Source organism: Mesoplodon bidens, assembly GCF_964165515.1.
Source record: "Mesoplodon bidens genome assembly, chromosome: X".
Classification (NCBI taxonomy): domain Eukaryota; kingdom Metazoa; phylum Chordata; class Mammalia; order Artiodactyla; family Ziphiidae; genus Mesoplodon; species Mesoplodon bidens.
The window spans coordinates 46,545,737-46,571,534 of NC_138163.1; the positions used below are offsets into that span (position 1 = coordinate 46,545,737).

The window sequence follows — 25,798 nt, forward strand, 5'->3', positions numbered from 1 at the left end:
AGTTTCTTGTTAAATTTAAAATAGACTTATGATACAACCCAGCAATTCCATTCCTTGATATTTACCCAAGAAAAATGAAAGCGTATGTCCACACAAAGACTTGTTCACAACACTCATAGCAGAGGAAGTGGGGGGAACATCTGAAGACCATTTTCTCCATCTGACTCAGTACTCAGTACCTTTCTCACTCATAGCACTTCTCCTCTTCCTCTCCTAGGTCTCCAGCTCCCTAAAACTGCAGGAGCTTTTTGTTTGAGGCTCCTGCATCAGTGAGATGACCTGATCCCCAAGTCTGTGCTGATCCACCAGACCTGCAATCACTGCATGGAGAAAAATGTAAATGGGAGGGAAGGAGAGTTGGCACTTTCCCTGATTTAGTCTATTGCTTATCAATCATAATAAGCAATTAAGGGGTTGCTATTTTCATTTTGGCTTGCTTGTTTTAACTGGCTACTAAGACACCTAGCAGTTCAGCTGAGTTCCTGACAACATGATCACTTAAATAGGTGCAAATTATTTCTTGATGAAATTTAACATTTTTTTAATGTCAGCAAATAGGAATGGGATAGGAGCTCCTCAACCTGTTACTGTGTAAAACTTAAAGCTAACATAAGAGCAAAATAGTGAATATATTCCCCAAAAGATAGAGTGCAAAAAAATGGATATTTTCTGTTACCACTTCTATTAAACTTGTACTGGAAGCCCTAGCCAGTACAATAAGGTGGAGAGCAGAAAAAGGCATATGGATTGAAAAGGAAAAACAACTCTATTTTCAGATGATATGATTATGTACATGGAAAATACAAACTACTAGAACCTAATGAATAATCTTAGCAATGCTGTTCTATATCTTGATTGACTACACTTACTATTGTATGCATCTGTCAAGACTCACAGAACTGGGCATAAAATGGGTGAATTTTACAATATATAAATCATACCCCAAAAACGAAAAAAACAGTAATATCTTAGGGTAAAAAGATCAATATATAAATGAATGTCTATATCTTAGCAACAAACAACTAAAAATACAATTTTAAAAATTATAACATTTACTATACAAGCATATGCATAGGAAGAAACTGACCAAATGCTGAGCACGACTTCTATGACGAAGGTAATTAAAGAATATCTCAATTAAAGGAGAGATATACTGTGTTCATAGATTGGGAAAATCAATAATTTTAAGATTTCACTTGTTCCTAAATTGATCCATAGAATTATTGCTATCCTTACCAAAATCTCAAATAGTTTTTTAGTAAAAATTTACAAGATGAATCTAAAATTTATATGGAATAAACATTCAAGACAATAGTCAAGACAATCTTAAAGAACAAATCTGAAGGACTTACACTACAAAATTTAAAGCGTTATTATAATGCCAAAATAATGAAGAATGTATAGTATCGGAATAAGGATAGACAAGCAGATCAACAGACCAGACTAGTAAGTTCTGACCTAGACCTATACATTCAACTGATTTTTAATAAAGCCATCAAACCAAATCAATGAAAAGAGGTATTTCTTTTCAATATATGGTACTGGAACGACTGGTTATCTATATAGAAAAAAAATGGTCCTAAAGACAACTGAAACTATAAATATTCTGGAAGAAAACATATGATAATATCTTTGCAACCTTGGAGTTTAAAAAATTTTATAGAAGACACAAAAGGCACTGAAAGGAAAGGGGCATGGCGGAGCTTGGGTAATGGAAATGTTCTATATCTTTACCTGGATGGTGGTTACCAAAGTGTACACCATTAAAAATATATATATTTGAGCTGTTCATCTAAGATTGGTACATATCACTTTATGTAAATTACACTTCAATAAAATAACTGTTAAAATGCAAAAATTAAAGTGTTCATAGAAGCTTTACATGTAAGAGACAAGCTGTAAATAACTCAAATATTCATCAATACGTGAACAGAAAAACACAGTGTGGTATATCCATATAATGGAATACTACTCAACAAGAAAATAATGAACTACGGATACACACTACAATGTGGATGAATCTCAAACGCTGAAAAAAAAGATCCAAAACAAAGAAAGTGTACATATGACTCCATTTATATGACTCTAGAAAACAAAATTAAGGTACAGAAAGCAGATCAGTGGTTACCTGGGGATGGGGGATAGGAGTAGGAAGGGAGAGAGGGACTACCAAGAGGCATGAAAATCTTCAGGAGTGATTTATATGTTCATTATTTTTAATGTACTGGTGGCTTCACAAGTGTACACATAAGTCACAACTCCTCAAACTGTACACTTTAAATATGTGCACTTTATTTTATGTCAATTATACCTCAGAGTTACTTAAAAATTATAGAGACAAGGATTTGAGCTCAATAAAAAAGAAAGTTCCTTCTAACAACCAGAACAATAGAATTTTAGAGTGGAAAGAGACTTTGTGGGTATTGCTGACAACGTAGCATCTACCCTCTCTTTGAGCACTTTTAGTAATGGGTCATTCCTGTTACTAAATAGCTTAATGGTTAGAAAATAATTGATATCAAGAGTTCCTATAACTTAACTAATTGATTCTAGGTCTTGCCTCTTGGCAAATAAATCTACCCTTCCCCAAAATTCAAAATTCATTCAACAATTAGCTATTGAGAATCAACTACATACAAGGAACCAGTCTATACACTGTGATGAATACAAAGATATGTAAGCCAAGAACTCTGGTTTTATGGGTTTTCCAATTTGGTATCTAAAAGTAACTGTAACTTTAGCTCATAGTCTTTCTTCATCAGTGTCTCCTCTGCTGTGGTCTGTATAGTGAGAATGTTTCTGACTTGTCAATTAGACTGAAGATTGTAGGAAAGATACAAGTACAATCTAGTACATTTTCTACTTGGTATTTTAACTCTATCTACTAGGATGAATAAAATTACAAAATCATATCACCAATCCTTAAGCCAATGTGGTATACTGGAGAGAGGAATGGAATAATACTACTTCTCTGCCTCTGCAACTAACAAGCTGCATCTTTCATCAATCACTTCACTTTCCTGTAAAATGATGGGAGCTGGTCTCTGTAGTGGTTTTCAAACTTTTTAAGACCCTTTTACTCTCTTAAAAATCACTGAGGACCCCAAAGCTTTTTTTTTTTTTTTTTTTTTTTTGCTGTACGCGGGCCTCTCACTGCCGTGGCCTCTCCCGTTGCGGAGCACAGGCTCCGGACACACAGGCTCCGCGGCCATGGCTCGCGGGCCCAGCCACTGCGCGGCATGTGGGATCTTCCGGGACAGGGGCACGAACCCGTGTCCCCTGCATCGGCAGGCGGACTCCCAACCACTGCGCCACCAGGGAAGCCCGACCCCAAAGCTTTTGCTTATGTGGGTTACATCTATCAGTATGTACCATATAAAATAAAACTGAATAATAATTAAAATAATTCTTTCTTTATTCATTTAAAAGCAACAATAATGAACTCATGGGCCTTCCCTGGTGGTCCAGTGGGTAAGACTCTGTGCTCCCAATGCAGGGGGCACAGGTTCCTTGCTCTCTGGTCAGGGAACTAGATCCCATACGCATGCTGCAACTAAGAGTCCACATGCTGCAGTGAAGATCCCGCGTGCCACAACTAAGACCCGGTGCAGCCAAAATAAATAAATAAACAAATATTTTTTAAAATAATGAACTCATTACATATTAACATATATTATGAATTTTCATGAAAAATAATTATATTTTCCAAAACAAAAAAAAAGGGAGAAGAGGGATTGTTTTACACCTTTTTTGCAAATCTCTTTAATGTCTGCCTTGATAGAAGACAGATAGATCTTCATATCTGCTTCTGCATCCGTTCTGTTGCAATATGTTGTTTTGGTTGAAATATATGAAGAAAATCTGGCTTCATGAAGTTATATATTTGGAAAACTGAGTATTTTAATACCCTTTTAAAATAACTGTAGATATTCTCTGATACTATGCCAAAATTCTGCAAGTGGTAGACAAAAGAGTCTACCTAAAAGAAGGTAAGTTGCAACATAGAATCTGATACCTTATCTATTTAATTTTTGTACTCAGTTACATTAAAACTGATTGATCTAACTTGTCTTTCAATGGATCTTTTAGCCATGCGTGATTTTGTAACATCATGCATTAGTCATTTGGAAAATATTAGTTCAGTGGGATTTGCAGAACTTCCAAATGTTAACACATTTTATTACATAATATAAAAAAATCATACACATTAATATAGTTACCAATCTCATTAGAAAAGGCTAAGTTTTGGAAAGCTATCAAGCCCATACTCAAGATTCAAGTTTTCTAAAATTCTAATACTTGAAAAGCTCAAATGTTTCCGTTGGCAACAAACACTGCCAGTTGTCTTCTTTGAAATGACAGACTCACTTTGCTCATTTTCAAGAAAATTCCTGCAAAATACTCAAGTCTGAATAACCACAGTTTGTCTCAGTTGTTCTTTCAAGTAAAAATGTGTTCCAGGCAAAAATCAGCTAGTTCAGCCCCCAACTCACACAACTCACAAAGCACAAGAGCTTTTCCTAGAAATGATGTTACTTCAGCATACAGAAGTGTTTTCTGTGTAATTCCCATTTTGTCATACAGAAATTTTAAAATATCTGTACTCAAGGGTCAAGATTGAATAAAATCAATGCTACATTTAGGACATTGTTAAGTAAAATTGGCTTTTTGTCCTCCAAGACTATGAAGAATACAGCTACTAGGACAATTTGGTATACTGCACTGTCTTACCCATCATCAGTGCAAATGTCAACACAGTGAAAAAGGCAAAACAGTCTTCAAATTATTGTTCAAATAGTCCTCATGTTCCTCCTGATAGGATCTCAGGAATCTCAGGGCTCTGCAGACCACACTTTGAGAACCACTGACTTAATGTCCCTCCAATGCTAAAATATCTATAGTTACATAAATAGCAAACATCTTTCATTTGTACAACTCTATAAAACATTAGTTTCCCTATTAAGAAATACATCTTACATTTAACAAATACATCAAATTCTTACAAATCTTTTAGTCAACTGATCCTGACAAAAAACTCATGAGGTTGTGAAGCAGGAATTATTTATTCCTTCCTAAAAGAACCTTGATTTTATTCAAATTTTCCCACCCTCTAACTTTTCCAGGCAGCAATGTGCTTTGGTGTGTTGCGGGGGGAGGTGGCAGTGTAAGTCACTTGTCTAACTCTACGTTTATGGTCCTATCCCACTTGCCAATGTACTGGTGTAAACATATACATGTAATACAATTCTAACCAGTCAGATGTGAGGGTGAAGGTATGGGACTCCTGAGAAAGTTTTAATTGCTGATAAAAAGGGACACAAATGAACAGTTCATACTCTTCTTCTATTGGGCACTGTGGCATCTGCATGTGATCCCTGGAACTGCAGCAGCAATCTTGCAAGTATGAGGGGCACGAATCTGAGACAGTAAGCTGATAGACAGAGTATGGCAGAGGAGAAAGTGGAAAGAACCTGGGTCACTATTTGGCTGAATTAATTAATTTTGGAGGTACTCTACCTCCAAACTTCTTGTAATGTGAGTTAAAATTTTTCTCTGTTGTTAAGGCAGTTGAATTAGTGTTTTCTACCACTTGCAACAGAAAACAACCTGATATAAACAGGCACTACTATGCCTTTCACATACAGAAATGTTTTACTACATCAATTAGATTATGAGATTATGGACAGAGAAGGAGTTCTCCTTTGGCAAGTCTTGGAGAGCTCAAAATACAGAATACACGAAACAATTTTTCACTAGTGTCCCACTCTTAATACCATCTTCCCCCGCCAAAGTTCCAATATCTCCTTCAGGATTCCATTAATGTCACACACACTATAAGAAATTTTGGAAGCAAATCGGCCAGTTCTCTTAACATATATGAAGAGTGTCATTTGACTGAATTATAAGATGATACAAATGCCAACAGAATTTCTTCCAGTTCTATTTTAGTACTCACTGTCATAAAACCAATTCCATTAACCTGACTAGCACTTGCTCAATAAAGGTGCTTAAGTCTCTCTACAAGTTAAAAAGTAAAGCAAATGATTTAGTAAAATGTTTTTAAGTTAAAAATTAAATTTAGCAAAAACCTGTTTCTTTTGTAACATTTGCCTTTGGTTGTCTTTGGTTAGCAAATAGCAAGGGATTTAAGGTTCCCTTTTCAACAGGGTAGCAGGTACCATCACAGACTACACTTTTGGTAAAAGGCCAGCAGAAGCTTCTAAAGGAACCAAGGGCAGTTGGACCTGTACAGATTATGAAGGTAAATAAACTCAAGCATTGATGCATAAAATGAGAATCTGGTTAAAATGAAAGAAGCTACTGTATCAGAGATCACACTAAAGATGCCTCTCCAAAACACCTCAAGAATTACTGCTATTAAAAACAATCATTGTAATGAGGATTTAGTTAAGTGGTTGGGTGGTTCATTTATAATGTTAATTAGAGAGAATTTATTTTCAAAAATCACTTCTGTTCTATGGTTGCTATTGTCAGAAGGGGATGAGATGATGCAATGATTACATTTTAAAAAGAAAATCATTAGAGGATAGAACCAAATCTGCCAACCAACTGGCAATCAGTTGAGCATCAATTCTATAGTCACTATACTAGATAGAAAAAAAATTATTAAGACTGTCTCATAGGTACTCTTTTACACTACTGATAGGAATATAATTGGTAAAACCATTCTGGAAAGTAATTTGGCAAGAGCAGATCCCTATCATTCAGAAGCTTAAAGTTCAGCTATTCAAATGCCACCTGGAAAAGCCATAATGTGTAACAGTTTGTGATTCTGTGGAGGAATACATTTGAAATGCACAAGCCACAAGGCTATCATAAAGGCAGTAAAGTCACTTAGCTAGTGAGGAAACACAAGGTAAAGGTAAGGCGGGAGTGTTGCACAATGGATGGGGGACCTCTCACTCCATATGTACTTCCAAGTTTGTTGCTAAAAACAGGAGATGGGGGCTGGAATAGTATCACCCCAAAGTGGGAAAAACAGATTAGCAATTAATGGGGGAAAACTTCTGGAGTATCACTTAGGGAGGATGAAAGCAAGGGACAACACTAGGCAAAGACACCGGCATTTAAGTGTAAAGCTCATAGGCAGCTATGGGGTATGGGGTGGGGAGAGAGGGTAAAGGGGGTCTCCATATTCAGACGCATTCCAAAAGTCTCCTGGGGAGGGAGAATGTCAGTGAGTTTGGAATATGTTACACCCTTGCTATAGCTAGGAAGAGGACAGTGGGGGAGGTATTCATGGAATACAGGCTCCACCTTCCGTATAGGGGAGAAATGTAGGGGGATGCATGGTTTACAAAATTAAAATTTAGGTCCTTGAGGATGAATGGCCCAGGCAATTATAGTAAAGAGCTATTAAAGGATGAACTGGTGGGTGAGCCTATCTTTAGAATCAATTCAAGTAACGAGTCATGGAAACGGTAATGGGAATTATTCAACTTTTCAACATGACTCTATTTTTCTGTACTACCGTCAATGAAATAGGAACTGAGGAAAATTTCATGAGCATATTCTAGAGCTAAACTGCTCAATCACTTATTAACTGTGTGACCTCTGGTAGTTTTTTAACCACCCTGTTGGCCTCAGATTCCTTGTACATAAAATGGGAATAATATTATCTATCTAAGAGGGTATAACATAGTAACCACTAAAAAAAAAGTTAGCTATCATATTATCTGTTGATACAGCCTTTCTAAATGTCAGGGTCTACTGCATGTACCAAAGACTTTAAAAATACTGATGACCTTTAACCTAATAATTCCCCATGAAGGAGGCAGTACTAACAAAATAATACAAAATATGGAATAAGAATTGTTTATGGCCGTATTTCTTATAATGACTAAAAAAACTTGAAATTTAAAAATATAGTCTATAAAAGTGAACACGTAAATTAACTGTGGTGTGTATAAATATAAATTGTATGCAATCATTTAAAAATAATACTTTTAAACTAAGAATTTTAATAACATGGGAAAATAATAAGTGTAAAAACAATAACATAAAAAATTGTATATATCGTAATCCCAACTTTTAAAAACTTTTAATCAATCTACTTTTTAAAGAAAATATTAGATACATAAGAAGGAAAATCATCAAAACAATAATACAGGTTATTTCTGTGCTGTTGGTAGAACTGTGGAGAGATATTTATTTTCTTCTTTATAATTTTCTCATTTTTCAAGTTTCCAACATTAAGCATGTATTATTTTTGTCATCAGACAAAATCAACATGTAAGTTTGTTGAATGAACAAATATACAGTTCTTGCCTTCAAAAAGTCTGTAATCTAATAGGGAGAAGACATAAAATCCCATGAAACAAAATGCTTGTAAGACCAAATACATTTAGATACTAGACAAGAGGCTAAATATGACAAATGTTCAAAGAAGGGTAAAATCAGCAACTGATTTAATAGTAAGGGAAAGCTCCACAAAACTATTTATCTATGCTCACTAGCATGGAAGCTCCATGAAGGCAGGGACCCTGTCTATCTTATTCAGTTTTATTTATAGCACAAAATGATTTTGTGGATAGTACATATCCATGAGGGGAGAAATAGAACAACAGAAATATAATTCTTAAGTACTTATGAGTTGCTGAATAAATATCTGCTGAATGAATGTAAATGTTATGCTGAAATTGAGGAAAGATTTGGATCTACAGGATTCTAAACAAGATGGAAAGCCAAAACATGTATGCAATGTGGGATGAACTGGGAGATTGGGATTGACATATATGCACTAATATGTATAAAATAGCTAATAAGAACCTGCTGTATAAAAAATAAATAAAATAAAATTCAAAAAAATGTATGTAATGCTCAAGGGATTATAGGGAAGTTCACCTAGGCTAGAATGGAGGGAGTGTATTGTAAAATGTAATGAAAAATAAGGATGAATGACGGGAAAGATCACGCTATGCCTTGAAAATCAGGCAGAGAATTTGAGAGTTAATGCAATAGGAAATGGCAAGTCAATAACTAGTTTGTAATGACAATAATGGAATCTAATTGAAATCTTATTGAGCACTTACTATGTGCCAAGTACTATTCTAAACACTTTACATAACTTCTCTCATTTTATCCTCAAAACAATGTGTGGCATAGGTACCACTGGCCCCCTTTCACTAATGAGGAAATTAAAGCTCAGAGGTTACTACCTGTTCGAAGGTCACACATCCTCCACTCAGATTCCAGATCTGACTCCAGAGGGCAATCTCTTAAAGACTCTGTATAAGACCACAAAATATGCCTGAGGAGAGGTACCAGAAAGCAGCGAGATCCCATAGTATCAAAGAGGTATGTTTATTCTATGATTTTGGACTGGAATCAGAGATATCAGTGCAAATTCATGGTTCATAAGAAATATAGAAGTGGGCATGTGTCTATGTATATATACATATATTCCCTAGTTTTATCTGCTGAGAAGGCCTAGAAGCAATGACACCCCGGTAATAATGAGCATGCCAAGCACCCAGATCTTGATCTCTAAATACCATTACTCAACAAAAAGAATCAAAGCTCCTTAGAAAAATGGCTCATTCCAGGGTTGGGGCAGGGAAAGTAGAAAATGAGTCTGGAATACCTTGTGGTACCAGAATGTAAGAGAATGCTCAAAAAACTGATGGGGACACACTGAAAAGACACAGGAGCCAATTGGAAGGGGCTTCTATTGACCAAATCTGGGGTTATTTCAACAACAAAAAAAGGAAAAATAGCATAATTCATTATAGTTCATAGGATAAAACAAGTATCCATAAGTCCATACTATTATAAATAAATCACTGAATAAGTAAATAGAAACAAACAGCAAAGAAAGTAAAGTTCTTTGTTACACTAGAAATCAACAAATAAATGCAGAAAATGTTGATAACTGAAGATCACCATTTGAAAAATATGACAACAGTAATTATTCAGGTCAGAATCCTCAAGAGATGCTAAAACAGTGGGCGAAACTATGATGAGAAACAAGAAATGTACACTGTCTTGCAATATTGCCCCATATAGTCTTAGAAAATCTGGTCACTTTGTAATTACAAAGGGAGAAATAGTGACTTTACAGTGGATAAACCTGGCAGACACAACCTTGACCAACTTATCAATTTTAACTCAAAGTAGAGTCTCATATGTTGCATATACATACATCAAAAGCCAAGTAAAAACACAGGAAAAAAAGGTACACACTCTTATACAGTCACAAGACACATACATATACAAATACACACACAAGACTTAAGTTATATAGATAGTTGAATGAATAGAATTGGATATGATGGGTGGGTAAATTGGTAAAACAAAAGAAGTGAATTGAACATCTTAAGCAAAGTATGCTACCACATACACATACTCTGTCTTATCACAATAGACACGCTCCTTAAAAGTTCATTATATTTAAAATTATTATGGATACTGACTAATTACAAATATAATAAGGCAAATCTTTCTTCAAAATAATCACCTACCACAAATTACACTTGTTCTATAAATCTAACCTTTTATATATGTAATTATATAAAATCATACAATCTGCAACAAGCAATTGCTTCTAGATTACTTTTAAATTATCTCTCTGTAAATAGACATACATATAGAGATCAAACTCTGATCTTTTTATTCTAATCCCAGAGCTGTTTCCATTACAACACGATGCTTCTCCTAACATCAGCAGGAAGAGATGTAATCCCCATTATATTTTCCATTTCACCTCCTGTGTCACCCCCTTACTCAAAAAAAGTAGCAGAGATCCAAATACTCTGAACAGCAAATACATCTCTATAGACCACATACAAAGGAGGCAATATAGGACAGTCATTAAGGGTAAAGAATTTGGAGTCAAATTGCCTGGATTCAAATTTCCAGCTCTACAACTTGCTAACTATGTTATTTTTGGCATATTACTTAACCTCTGTGATCTGTAGCTTCTTGATCGGTAAAGTGGGAATAACAATAGTATATACTTCATAGGTCTGTTGCGAAGATTAAATATGATAATGTACATTTCCATATTAGCACAGTGCGTGGCACACAGTAAACATGCAAAAATGTTAAGTTATGATAACAATGTCAACAAATTCTCCCTGTGGAGCAGTATACTTCAGATGAAAAACCGTTCCATGGCCACAAACCACACTGCTACCCTCGACAAGTTGTTGCTCTTAGTCACAAGGGAGATAGTACATTTAAAGAAACTTATCCACTCCACTGCATGCGTGTGCACACACACATACACACGAAGTTACTAATAATTGTATAGTAGTACTAGAATTTGACACACCATATTCATAAATCTAAGTATATAACCTACTAACAGAGAGTCAGCACAGGTACCTTTACATAAAAGTACGTATTTCCATCACTAGAACTGACCTTTCCAACTAAATTTGCCTTCTTCCTTTACTGCTAACCTTTCGGAATAAGAGTTACTTTATTCCACCTAACAAACCCTCCACCTAAAAAATTTTCCACATATTTGTGATATCCCAATTTGGCATGACTTCAGAGATAAAGAAATCACTTAACTATGAAAAATTAAAGCAATTTAAGTAGCAATGCTCTTCCTGGTATAAAAGTCCCAATACTAGACTACTTCAGTCAACAAGCAGCCCCACTACCATCCAGTTTACTCTGGAGAAGGTCACCAATATCCCCAGCACTAGTATGGAGAGCAGATACCATTCATATCTCTGAGATGATTAAAACATTAATCTAACTAGGATATTAATGTGTGAAGCAGAAAAAACAAACCCTGGTTTTATTAGAGGCACATTATACTAATGATAGGGAAATGGGGTCTAAAATGTTCTTTAAAAATTATATAGGAGAAAAATAAATAAATAAGTACATAGGAGAAAAAAGGGGAAAAAAAAAGCTGCCTGGTGTCTTCTGTAATTTCTTTATGAACACTCAATTGTTAAAGAGTCCAAGAAAACAAGCTTGCTCCCAAATTTTGTCAATCATAAAAAGAAATTTCATTTTTAACATAACATGATTTAATATAATCTGACGTAAAGTACAGCTATACATACCTGTATGATTGGTATCTGGTACACATTTATTAATAGCAACGTCAAAAGAAAAAAAACGAGAAATATTTAATCAAACATCCACAAAATCTTTGCCCCTGGGCCAAATGCCACAAGCAGTAAACACCAAGATGATGTTTTTAAAAGGAAATATTTTCAACAACACAATTGTAGTTTTATCCAAGGGCCTGCAGCCCTACTGAGTGGCTAAACCTTAGCCCATTAAGAAGCTCTGCATCATAAAAGCAATTTTAAATTATCTATCTACTTTGATGGAGGAATAATTATGGCAAGTGTAATTAAAAATATTTGATATGCATGGTTTTTCAGCAGAGTTGCCATTATTATTATGTTGTGCTTAGAGTAATATGAAAGTTAGTTTTCTCATACCTTGAGTACACACTTTCTGGAGGATGGGAGGAGGGCAATGTAATCTGAGGCATGCTGAGTGTATAGAACAGCTAGACAGCTAACTTAAAAGTGGACCCACGTAAGCTATATAACACAGCAGTTGCATATAAAGGATTGATAGTCACTCAACCATGTGAAGGCCTAAGCCATGATCTCATATTAAAGTGTTTTTAAAACCACCCATTATGTTCACTCAAATATAACTTTTAAATAATTTGCCACACACTTAATTCTCTATTTAGAGGTTAAGTGAAATTAAGGATGATGGGTTTCAGTGTGGATAACATTTTCTCTGACAAAGCCATTCATTCCTTTAGATCTGCCTCTCATCCCCAGAAGGATAGTGGGTGGGACTACCTAGATACCCTTCTAAGAGATATATTAGGATTTTAATTCTACATTCCTAAAACTGAGTGGAAGTTTTTGCTCTGTCATTTCACGTGTACTTCCCTCCTCCACTCTCCTTTAAACCAGAACACTCATTCTCCTGTGAAAAAGAGATCGTTCTTTTCCTTTAAATAGGTGATGGGCAAATTCTCAATTTGTTTCAGGTGGCTCAGTAAGCTAAAAAAAGTAAACAACAAAAACCGAGAACTTCAAAAAAAAAAAAAAAGATGCTGAAGAACCGAAGCCTGAAGCCATCCGTCTTTACCTCATTCTTCTTGGTATGTTACCTGAGCATTTGCAACAAGGATGTCAGTCAAGAGGGGAAGCAGTCTCTACAGAGGCTTTACTGACCAGAGGTGAGGGTAGGTTCATGTTCCTTAAGGAAGAGGCTAAAGGGAAGAACTTCACGGGCGCGCTTAACACTTTGGTGGAAGGTGGATTTTAGAAAGGCCAAAATAGTAAACTATCGACCAAGTTTAAAGAGTGCGTGGATTGGGCACAACTAGTGAAAAGGTTAGCGGGCATGTAGGGAAACACTCGAGGGCGGAAGGTGCGGAGGAAAAGTTTTAAATATCCACCAGAGCTTAGTTATCTATTAACATGCATCCTCCTCCCCAGGCTCTGCTCTTGCCCCCAGAGCAGCTAGCTGCAGGGAAAGCAAGCAGCCCTATTTTTAAACACTTAAACCTCTCCCTTGGACTTCAGAAGGCTTGAGTTACTAGCGTTGTAAATAATGTTTCTTCCTAAACAAGTGAAGGCACACCTGAATTCCCTAGCCGAGGCCCAGGAGAAAGGAAGGTAAAGGGACAAAAAGTGATTTCAGCGTGAGAGCGAGGTGATGGGATGGGGGTCGGGGGTAGAAGGAAGGACTTACCGCAGCCTCTGCGGGCTGCCCCCAAAGACTCAGGGCCAGTAAGAACAAGCCGGCAGCCAGGCTGACTCCACGCAGTTTCATTCTTCTCCGGCTCCCGCAGCTCCTTCAGCACCCGCACGAAATCCCTGGCTGGCTCTGACCATCTGACATAATCTTGAGGGTTTATAGGGAGAGAGCTAGAGCCGGAGAGAGACAGCGAGGGTGTCCCAATTGTGCCGGTCGTCTTGGGTGAGGAGAAAGTAGGTTTTTAAGAGTGGAAGGGGAAAGAAAAAAAAAAAAAAAGCAGCAGCTATTCTTCCCTCCCCGCTCCCCTCCCCAAAGCCGGTCTCTCGGGAGCACTTTTCCCTTCCGTCCAGACTTGCAAACTTTTTCCTCGCGCAAGTCCCACAGATCTACTTTCCTCCCTCTCTTCCCCCGCACCGCCCCCTCCCCACCAGCCCTGGGGAATTTGAGGATCACTCCGCCACAGTTTTAGACCGCACCAGCAACCTGCGAGGGAGTGACGCTCAGTTATTTGCAGGAGGGAAACGTCCAGCCCAGTTGACTGCGCACCCTGACTCCCCCCGGGAAGCTTTTCTATTCGTTCACTTGCACCTTCCGTTGATACTCCTTTTCCCTGCCCAGTTCCACTCTCATTGGTGTGAGCAGCAAAACCAATTACAAATAGACCTGAGCTGGGACTATTTTTTGTAGCGGAGGGATCTAAGAGAACGGTTCCTTTTATTGTTAATGATTAGAAACAAATTTTGGTGCCTGCTCCCAGGGCTGCTGGGGTTGTTTGTCTTCCACCTGCTCACAGGAGGGAGTTTCTCCATACAACAGAAAATGTGCAAATATTAGAAACATATAAATATATTTATATAATTAAATATATGCTTACAGCTGAAGAATTAAGAAAATGAACGTACGTATACGTGTGTGAAGACTTTATGCGTATTATATTCATATAAGATTTGGGAGCGTTCAGTAGATATGAGTAATTATTATGTGGTTGGATGTTATAGTAATACAGTCATATCTTTTTTCTTTAGCTACATTGAATGCCATAATTAATATTTACCTCATACTGATTAACATAAAAGGTATTGACTCCCATTGCAGATTTTTCTCGGAGAGATTTAGGGTAGGGAATTAAATAAATTTAGTGCAATTTTCCTTAACACTAACACGGACACTTAATTGGAAATATTTGTATGGAGTTAGTGGCAGTTGAATTGATGTCTCCCAAATAAAGTAGACTTGAACGTTACTTTGGTAATTCTGACATACAGATTTTTTTAAGCACCATCAGGCCCAGAAAATATTTTATGTGGACTCCTTGGAGGATCTTTCAGGGATTTCTTGACGAATTCTTCAGAACAGTTGTTATCTCACACCCTAGAATTTACCACTTTAGCGCCTTTCAGGGCTTTGGACCTATATCACCGGGGCCCACTTATCCTTAGGTTCTGCTCAGCTAAGGGTAGTTTTACAACCCCAGAAACTACCACCACCCCAAGAGCTTAGTGTACAATAAATTAGAATGAGTGATATGCATTTGGGAAAGTGTGCAAAGGCTCATTTGTCTATGTGGGAGGAGTATGCCTTAATCTGTATATGTGTAACAATTAACAGTGCTTTAAGGAAGTGTATGATGCACAGTTGCTTACATCTTACTGTGTAGGTCTGTGGGCCTGTGCATGAAGCTGTGGAGATGCGTGGGAATGTTATGTGTAGAGGTGCCTGAAAGTGAGAAAGACGACCGGCTGCCCGAGGTAGGGGGGATGATTGACAGTAGACAGCCCCGCCCCCTTCCCCTCCATTCCTTCCTCCCCTGGTGCATGGAACTATCTTTTGAGTGCGGCAAGTTGTAGCGGGCACCGCTGACCGTGTTTCCCTTTGGGGCACCTCTTTATCTAGAAGCTGAGTTTAGTTTCTTCAGAAGTGAGCCACTTTGCCCCCCTACCCCATCCTCTTGAATAAGGAAACAGCCGCCAAGCATCAGCGGAGCCCCGATGAGCCGGGGCCGCGGAGCCGCTTAGCAGTCTCCCGGGACCCAGCTCCGGAGGAGCCGCAAGCATGCACCCTGGGTGAGCTGTTGCTGCCCCGAGCTCCTCTCGTCTTTCCAATTCTGGGCTACTTTGCCGGACCGGGACTATACTTGTACTTCTGTCATTACATAGGAAGTGGGGGCAGGCAGCTAAAAGGGGTCGGCGGTCTATGGGCAGACGCAGGACCCCGGAGCCTAGAGAACCCATGTTATTCACCCTCCCTCCCGTTTCAGGTTGTGGCTTCTCCTGGTTACGTTGTGCCTGACCGAGGAACTGGCAGGAGCGGTGAGTCTCATCTCCCGACCCCTTTCCCTCCTCCTCCTTTGACCTCCTCCCCATCCCACCTCTTGTGTTTGTGTTAGGGGGTTGCAGAGGGTTGCGCCATGAAAAGGAGTTCACATCACTCTCATTTCTACTGGGAGTTAATGGGGTTCTTAGAAAGGAATAGCACAGTGTCAGGCTAATGCCTTTGGGACTCAGGCATCTTTCTGTTCCAAACCTTCGTAAGGGATTGGGAAAATAAAAGTAGAAGACACAAGAGGCACGCATTTCTGATCGTCTTCCCGGACGACTTAAAGATGACTGACATCTGATGCCTTTCTCTGTATCGATCTCCAAGGCAGAAGAAATGTAATTTTCCCTGGTTTACAAGAACATGAGTTGGCACACAAGTTTGAAAGTGGGAGGAGTATCCAAGAAATGGGACTTGGATGTACCGAGAATGTTGTTAGAAGTTAAACTTAAGTATTTTCTTGTGAGTCCTGTGACAATACCAGGTGACAACATCTGGATTCTTTAACTGCCTGAACTGCACTGATACTACTAGATGATGTTCAGTTTCTGCCTGATGTTTCCTTTTACTGGTTTTCTCTATCATCAGAAAGTTAAAAGTTAAAGTGGTTAGAATAGGGAAAAAAAATTCTAAAAGTTAACATTTCATAGGCTGTTTAGATATCATCCATCAAATCAGCTAGGGGCTGCAGGCAAAGGAATTTCTGTAGGTGTTTGGTCAAGAAAAGTTTAATAGATCCCAGAAAGTAGTAATTCCAATGGAATTATTAGGATAAGCTACCAAAGGTGGCGTGACCTGAATAATCAGAGATGCTGCAGTTTTCCAGACTCACTAGCAACTTATGCCTGCAGAAATTAAGTTAATCATTGAGTTCAAATATGAAGTTAATTATTGAGTACTGTTTCACTGTTCTATTTTAAAAATTCTTAATAATTGCCAAAGTCATGCATGTACTCTATATGTGTGTGTGTGTGTATATATATATATATATATGACAGCTAAATATATATTCCAAATATTTACTTTGTGAGTTTTGACAATTTTCACTGATTGGCTCTATTTTTAATACTTTAAATATTTTAAAATACTATTTATAGAGCCATACTTAATTCAACCCAGTAAAATTACTTAATACTTTTATGGGAAAAAAATGGATTACCTTGTCCTGGTATATGTCTTTAAGAAAATATCAGAATAAAGTGAAATGACTTCTCTTATGAAAAGAGGATGATGCCAGAAAACTTGACTTTTAATGTTTTGAGACCCCTTAACTCAGAACATCAGCTTTTATGTAAGTAAATTCTAGATTTTGTCAGCAGAGGTATTGATCTAGTTTTCTGCACACTTCTCTTTCTGATTCCTGCAGTATACAAGTTTAGTTATATGTTACCTTGAGGCTCAATACTACATTTATTGAAAATGCCAGGTTTTGATTAGTTAACAATTTGTCTGGGAATCTTGCCACTTATAAAAATATCATGCTTGGGCAGAATACCCTCCAGTAAAACCTTTATTTCAGACTCTGGCTGATCATATTCAGTGTAATTTTGGGAAAAGCATTAACAAATCATTCTATGGAGATTGCCCAAACACTGCATCCTATCACTTGATAACTTTAAAAGTTACTAGAGGATGTTGTCTTCATTTCTTAGAAGTATTGAAGTATGTCTCCAAAGTCAAGCACTACTGTGGTGTGTGGATTTTAGATTCTGTCCCATTGTTTTACCATGTCACCTGCTATGTCAGTGTGACTGACCTTGGTAAGACTAAAATAAACCTTGAGATACACTGACAGTACTTTATTTTTTGCATTCAGTTCATAACTACTTCATTCACCTATTATTTACTTCTGCATTATATGTTTGACATTGTAAAGCTAATTTTTAATTTTTGGAAAAATGGCAAAGAGAAAGAGGAGAGTAACAGGATAAGTTCTCAGAAGGTGACTTTGCTGAGGGGAAGTTTTTTCCTTTGTACTCTTTGTACTGGATTCTCATTTATATTGGCTGGTTCTCATCTTTTACTCTCAATTCCAGTTCATCATCTGGGTTTGTAATGTTTTTCACCTTTCAGATGATTTTAAACATTTGAATTCTTTGTAACTTTTTGACTTATATTAGTGAAAAATAACTTATAAATAGATTGGCAGGAACTATGTTGTGCTTCACTATGACAAAGTCTCTTCACTGTGAGAGTTAAACGTTGTCAATAAAGGAATACTGGTAAGCATTTAAGATAGGGTCATTTAGGTGCTTTTGAGTTCTTTCTTTGTCAGAGTTTATAAAGCAGTACTTTTGAAGGGATAGAAAACTAAATGTTAAAACCCAGGATTAAATAATGAGTTTTCATTAAATTTCTTTTAAAAGAGTGCTGATCTTCATTTATTTGAAATATTTTCCCAATTTATCTGAATGAGATAGAGCCTAGAATTTCAGAACATCCATAATGGTTTTTTGGTTATTAAGTGCCTAAGGCACCACACACAAAGATTTATTTAAACATAGTCTCTAACTCTGTAGGAGTTCACTTTCTCAGACAATGGTTGTCATTTTGTTCCTTAAAGGATAGGATACTTGGGACTTCCCTGGTGGTCCAGTGGTTAAGACTTCAAGCTCCGAATGTAGGGGGCCGGGGTTTGATCCCTGGTCAGGGAACTAGATCCCTCATGCCACAACTAGAAGATCCCACACGCCACAACTAAGACCTGGCACAGACAAATAAATAAATAAAAATATTTTTAAAAATAAAGGATACTTAATGATAAATTATTATCAGCATCATGTTAGAGAAGAGGCTAGAAAGATCCATATCTCACCAAAGGCCAATATGTTTAGAAGTTAAAATATGTCCCAAATTAGTCAGGGTCCTCATGTTTTCTTCCCATTTTGCCCCAAATCTTTCACAAGAGGATCTAATACAACCAGACATATTTAAAAGTCAAAGCCCATCGGGAGAGTTATTTGAGTGGGGAAGAGGCAAAGGGGAGAAAACACCTGTCTATTATCAACTCTGCCTAGAGCACAGGTAAAGTGACTTTAGCCACATTCAAATCAAGATCGGATTGAAATACAAACTTCTTAAAGTTGTAACTTGCTCAGGTTGGTCCTTTCCAATGTGATTTTCAGTCATAATCACAGTCATCAAAGTATGAAGGGAGTGTTAAGGTTTTTCAGAGATGGAGAAAATCCCTTCCTAATCTAAGGATCAAGAGGAATATTTGCCTTGTTTGGGCTGTCTCTAGGATTTTTCTTTTTTTCTCTCTTAAAACAACTTTATTAAGATATAATTTACATACCATAAATTCACCCATTTATGTATATCATTCAATGATTTTTAGTACATTTACCAAGTTGTACAACCATCACTATATCCAGTTTTAGAACATTTTCATCACCCCAGTAAGATCCTTCATATCCCTTTAATTAATCCCTATTCCCACCCCCCAAGCCTAGGCAAGCATGAATCTACTTTTCTACCTGTATAGATATGTCTTTTCTGGACATTTCATATAAATAGAACCAATTAATATATAATCTTTTGTGTTTAGCATTTTTCACTTAGCATAATACTTTTGAAATTCATTCATGTTGTAGCATATATCAGTATTTTACTCCTTTTTTTTTAGTATTGGTATTGGTATTTCGTATTGGTATTCCATTATGGATATACCCCATTTTCTTTTTGCATTCACCAAAGAATGGACATTTGGGCTCTTTCCACTTTTGGCTCTTATGAAAAATACTGCTATGAACATTAACATACAAAACTTTGTGTGGACATATATTTTATTTCTCCTGAGTAGATGGAATTGCTGGGTTGTATGAAAACTTTATATTTAATCTTTTAAGAAACTGCAAAACTGTTTTCCAAAGTGGCTGTACCACCTCACATTCCATCAGCACTGTATGAAAATTCCAGTTTTGCTACATCCTTGCTAACACTTGTAATTGTCTATCATTTTTATTATAGCCATCCTGGTGGGTGTGAAGTGGTGTCTCGTTGTGGTTTTAATTTGCATTTCCCTAATGACTAATCAATTAAGCATCTTTTCAAGTACTTATTAGCCATTTGGATATCTTCTTTGGAGAAATGTTTATTCAAATATTTTGCCCATTTGAACATTGGATTGTCTTATTATTATTATGTTGTAAGAGTTCTTTGTATATTTTAGATACTAGTCTTTTACCATATTACAGTTTGCAAATATTTTCTCCCAGTCTGTGGCTTATGTTTTCATTTTCTTAATATGAATTCTTAAAATAGTCTTCTGCTTTGCCTGCTAGCAAATATCCTATATCAGCTAGCTATGAATGATTGGAATATATAACATATATATGTGTGTGTGCATGGACATCAAATATGTATCTTGGGTGACTGGGAATACTGATACATATGTATGAGTGCATCATCAAGTGAACCATCAAATGACTACATAAATAGGTAGCAATAGCTGATAATGTAGTTATATTATTGACAGGTCAAAAGAAACATTTTCAGATAGGAGTGGAGGGGAAAATAGATATTATTTAATGTGTTACTAAAGAATCAGATAGATATATTACTATATCACAAATTTGTTTTATTATATATTTTGTTGATTGGTTTCTATTGTAACCCCATGTATTTTATTGACTACATTTAAAAATATTTTTCTGAAAGGGAGTCTGTAGGCTTCACTAGACTGTCATAGTAATCCATGGTACTGAAAAAGAACCCATCTAGTTATGCAGTTGGTTTTTACAATTTGTCACTGTCTAAGGCATCTTCAGATGTGAGGGTATTTGTATTGACTACAAGTGCCAACAACCTTTTAGATTCTAGGCATATTATGGAGTCTCCAGTAAATATGCCCCTATATTCTATAAGATCATAGTCAAGCCAAATCACAGGAGCAAAGTGGGTTATTCCCCTAATTACTTCATTAATATAATAATGAAACAAATAGATTGACCTCAATTATCAATACATATTGGTGTTTGCTTGCCTCAATTTGTGCATAATTCCGTAATTTCACCACCATGCTTGGAGTATAGACTTGTCCTATCCTGCGTAGATGACAAGACATATACATCTAGAAAGAAGATATTAGGAAAGCACTATGCTGTATTAAACTACCAAGTCCTTTTAAGCTGACCAATGTCCCAGTGAGGCAGATCATAGAGCTCTAACTTGTTTTAAGGTCTAAATATAAATAGAACACCTGATAAGCATGCCCAAGGGAAAACTGACAAGAAAATTAACTAAGAACAATTATCTACTCTTATCATCTGTAATTTATCCCTCTCCTAGTATATTTTTTTCTTCTACAAACAATATTGAAGTCTCCTCCATTATAAAAACAAATAAAATTTTAAAAAAACATGGCTTCATTTTCCTCTGTTACTTTTACCCCCTCAATCACATTACCACCAAATTTCTGGTCATTTTCTACTCTTCTTCAACAACCATCTACCCTTAAGCCTATTGCAGTCTAGAAGGAGGCTATTCTACCAAAATTGCCATCTTTCAAGTTATTAATGGATAGCTAACTGCCAAGCCCAATAGTTTCATTGCCGTCCCCATTTTATCTGACTTCTTTACTGTAGTGCTTGGCATTTTCTAGTCATTCTCAAACCACCTTTCCCCCTTTGTCTTCCAAGTCACGATCCCTCATTATTTCTCATTACACTTCTCTGATTTTTCTTTTTTGGGGGGTGTGCACTGTATGGCTTGCAGGATCTTAGTTCCCCAACAAGGGATTGAACCCAAGCCCTCGGCAGTGAAAGTGCAGAGTCCTAACCACTGGACCACCAGGGAATTCCCTCTGATATTTTTATTTCATTCATTCAACATTTATTTATTGAGCAGCCACTGTATTCTAAATAGTATGCCAGGCTCTGGTGACACAGTGGTGAACAAGTCAGGCATGATCTTTGCCATCATGGAGGTTACAATCTTCATCACTCCCTGGTCATAAAATGGTGGTTTTGCTCAGCATTTTTATCCTTTGCCTTCTTCTTGCCTCAACAGTTTTAACTATGCCTCGTATACATTAATGACTATCACATTTTTATTTCCAGCCCAGATGTCTCTTTTTAGCTCCCAATCTTTATTTCCAATTACCTACAAAGTACCTATATCTCAATTAGTTGTTACATACAAAGCACTTAAAATGGTGCCTAGAGCTTAGTATAAGCACTCAACCAATGCCAGGTCTTATGTTGTATTGCCCCAAAACACAGTGTATCTGAACATGAAATTATTTTCTAGTCTTTACCATGATACTCCAACCTGCTATCTTTTTTATCTTTGTTAAATGTCATCACCATCCACCCAGTTTCAAGCAAGAAACTATAGAATCAGGCACCAAACCTCATTATCTCCATCTCCACCAAGTTCTGTTAGTTTTACCAAAAACCTGCAGAATCCAGTTTTCTATTCATATTCTAATTGTTCCAAGTCTCATCATCATATATAAATAATCTCCTAACTAGTTTTTCTACCCCCTGACTCCATTCTAATCTCTACACTGCCACCAGAGTTATTTTATTAACAACAAATCCAACTATGTTATCTCCTGATTTAAGTTTTGTTGGTTTCTTGTTTCTTCAAAGATTAAAGTACATATTCCTTGGCTTGACACATTTAAGGGCCTTCATTATCTGGCCCCAACTACCATTCCAGCCTCATGTCTGAGTGTTTTTTCCTGCCACCTCTCCTCGAACTCATAGTGTACATTACACTTCATTCAGACTGAACTTCTCTCCATTCCCAAACTACTTTATGTTCTTTCACATTTTTTTGCTCTTCTATATGCCGTCCCCTCCATCTGGAATGTCTTTCTCCACCATTTACACCTTCTCTTCCTAGTGAACTCCTACTCAATCTTTAATACCCAGATAAAATGTTGTCTCCTCTATGAAACAGCCCAAGTCCTCTTCAGAAAGAATTTATTCTTCCTTCCCCTGTGCTTCCAAAACTATTTGGGCCCCTTTGGTGGAACCTACCACATAGTTATGAAATTCCTATGTTTGTATGCAATGTTGCATTCTTCAAACTTACGATGTCCAGGATACTGCCAAGCATATAGGAAGTGATCAATAGATGACTTTCAAGTGAGTAAACAGATCTACTCCTAATGGCCTGTAACAACTGCCTTCTCCTTGTCTCTCTTAAGAATTACAAATGTTAACTCTAATAACAGTTGCTTTGATGGAAAAATAACAACCTTGTTCAATGGTATAATGTTTAAGAGAAAGGACTCTGGAATCAGACTTATGTTTGAATGCTGCCTCTGCCCTCTGTGTGATGTAAGGCAAGTCATTTTACCTTTCTGAGACTCAATTTTCTCATCAGTAAAAAAGGGATAATGACACCTTCCTCCTGAGAGTGTTGGGTGATTAGAAGGGAGAACATATGTATAGTTACCATTCACAAGGTAGTTGCTAAATCCCCACTCTATCCCCCTATGGAAAAGTATTCTCCATTTCTTTTAATGCTGAGGGAAATTTTTAATGTATTTCCCAATTTTGACAACTGATAAAAAGAGATGCCGGACAAGACTCTCGTTTTGTAGATTGTATGTCTAGAAGAATGGTCATGTTTCTTAATTGCCCCCTTGTCTCTTTTTCCCTCTTCTACCACTTTAATAATGACATATAATTACTAGTGCTTTAAGTTTACAAAGCACTTTCTCAATATTATCTTATTAGCTGCTCAAGACTACCCTGAAAAATATATAGGGCAAATATTCTCAGCTCAGAGAGATTAATTGATTTCTCTAAGATCACAAATCCAGCAAATGGCAGCATTTGGGTTAAAACCCACTATACTCTGCTGTCTCTCTAATTCAGGCATCTTATCATCTCTTATCTGGACTCGAAAACAGACCTGACTTCCTCTGGTTTCAGTCTTCCCCTGCCCCCCACCCCCTCTCCTGATAGCCATCCTCTGCAAGCAAAGGGCCTATTCTGAAATACAAATATGATCATGCCACTCCAAGTTCCCCATACCCATCATCATCTGGCCCTGCCCGCCCATCCAACCCCATCTCCTGTTACTGTTCTCATTCTGATGTTTAGACCACAGTTTGCTTTTGATGTTGGCTCAGCATGCCAGCATCCTCCTGCTTTGCCTTCTGCTTGAAACACCCTTCTTTTCTCATCCTCTTTCTTCCTCCCGTCTCTGCCGATGGACTTAGTATTTTTCCCTTAAGGCCCAGTTTAGTGAATGTTTTTCTGAAATCTCCCCTTCTTTCTACCCTTCTGTCTCCCCCTCTGTTTTTCCTTCTTTCCTTCCTTCAACAAAGATTTATTTAGTGCCTTCTATGTGTCAAACACTGTGGCCATCCCTGTTGTTTGAAGGACCATGGCAAGTACCAAGCCAGCATGGCTGGAACACAGGGAGGGGGAAGTAGAGGGAGGGAGGTGGAAGATTGTGTGAGATGAGGCTGGAGGAATAGAAAAGGAACAGATATATCGTGCACTCTTTTTGTTTTGTTTTGTTATATTTATTTTATTTATTTGGTTGCACTGGGTCTTAGTTGCGGCACATGTGCTCCTTAGTTGCGGCCAGCGGGCTCCTTAGTTGTGGCATGCATGTGGGATCTAGTTCTCTGAGCAGGGATCGAACCCAGGCCCCCTGCATTGGGAGCACAGAGTCAACTACTGTGCCACCAGGGAAGTCCCTACCCTGCACTCTTATTGGCTCCTGATTCCTTAGAGCATTTACCTAATGCCTGCGCTAAGGTGTATTTCTCTGGTGGAATGTAATAGGCGTTATAGTTATTGCTAGCCACCATCTCTGTGTCTAGCACTGCCAAACCCTTATGCCTGGAGGGCTCACTCCTGTGGCACATATCTACCCCTTCCAGATTTATAAAATTTAGGTAAGTCATGAGGTATGTGTCTTTTCTTCAGCTTTTTGGGGGGGTTCCATGTTTTAAGTCTGGAGGTCTATTTCCTGATTTTTTTCCCTTTATGGATTATAGTGTGGTTAAAAAAATAAAGAGCGCCATATTTGGAGCCAAATGTTTCTCAGTTCGGATACAGACTCCAGCATTAATTATGGCCTTAGGAGAAATCACTAAATGTATTATTAGCTGAAAAAGTATTACTATTGTTGTTATTCTTCTCCCATCACTCACTGTGACTGCCTTTGCACTAAAAATGAGTGGTGAACCCATTTGGGGGGCATTTTTAGAGTAAATTGCTTAATTATGTGTTGAATTTGTATTTCAAGCTTCCTAAAGGGAGAAGAAGAGTTAGAATTGTTGTATTTGTTCCAGTTTCTCCAAAGCCACTTCTACCTCTGCTGCCCTACCTTTGTGACTTCCTGTAGAGACCAAGGTACCAACTGAAGATGATGTCTGAAGACACCTCTTCAGGCATCTTTGAAGTCCCAGTTCCCTTTAGTCTAACAACAATAGAGCTAGTTTGCCATTATCTCTCAATATGGTTGCTTTTACTGAGGGGGAGTTGGTGTTCTTCAGTGGAAATTTCCCTGGCCCTAAAGTTCTAACAGTATTTACCTCAGAGAGACCAGGCTTTCCCAGAAATGTCTGGGACTTCTGGCCAAGAGACTGAATTAGTCCTTTGGGAGACACATTTTCTCTGGGGGAGAGAAGGAAAGTTAAGTGGTATTTCTCCTTTGCTCTGTAAATCTTTGAGTGACCATTTTTCCTTATCCAGAGCAAAGAGAGTTGGCAGAGAAAATCTAAAATGCCTAGAATCTCTAAATTCTGTTTGTGAGTGTAGCAGATTCCTTTAGAATGAAGATCAACTTG

At 37.4% G+C, this 25,798-nt stretch overlaps 2 protein-coding genes across 2 annotated transcripts in view; one reads left to right on the top strand and one right to left on the bottom strand.

Annotated features, from left to right (window-relative positions):
• Positions 1-14,277, bottom strand: part of COL4A5 (collagen type IV alpha 5 chain) — a 237,607-nt gene extending 223,330 nt beyond the window's left edge. Inside the window, exon 1 of the mRNA XM_081223198.1 lies at positions 13,714-14,277. Within this exon, the coding sequence (XP_081079324.1) occupies positions 13,714-13,794 (81 nt within the window). The 5' untranslated portion in view covers positions 13,795-14,277. The remainder of the gene's footprint in view (positions 1-13,713) is intronic.
• A 1,139-nt stretch (positions 14,278-15,416) lies between these two features.
• The window catches only part of COL4A6 (collagen type IV alpha 6 chain), a gene marked incomplete at its 5' end in the record, with an annotated part of 288,532 nt that continues 278,150 nt past the window's right edge, over positions 15,417-25,798 (top strand). The window contains 3 exons of the mRNA XM_081223006.1: positions 15,417-15,467; positions 15,677-15,855; positions 15,977-16,028. Of these exons, the coding sequence (XP_081079132.1) occupies positions 15,417-15,467; positions 15,677-15,855; positions 15,977-16,028 (282 nt within the window). The remainder of the gene's footprint in view (positions 15,468-15,676; positions 15,856-15,976; positions 16,029-25,798) is intronic.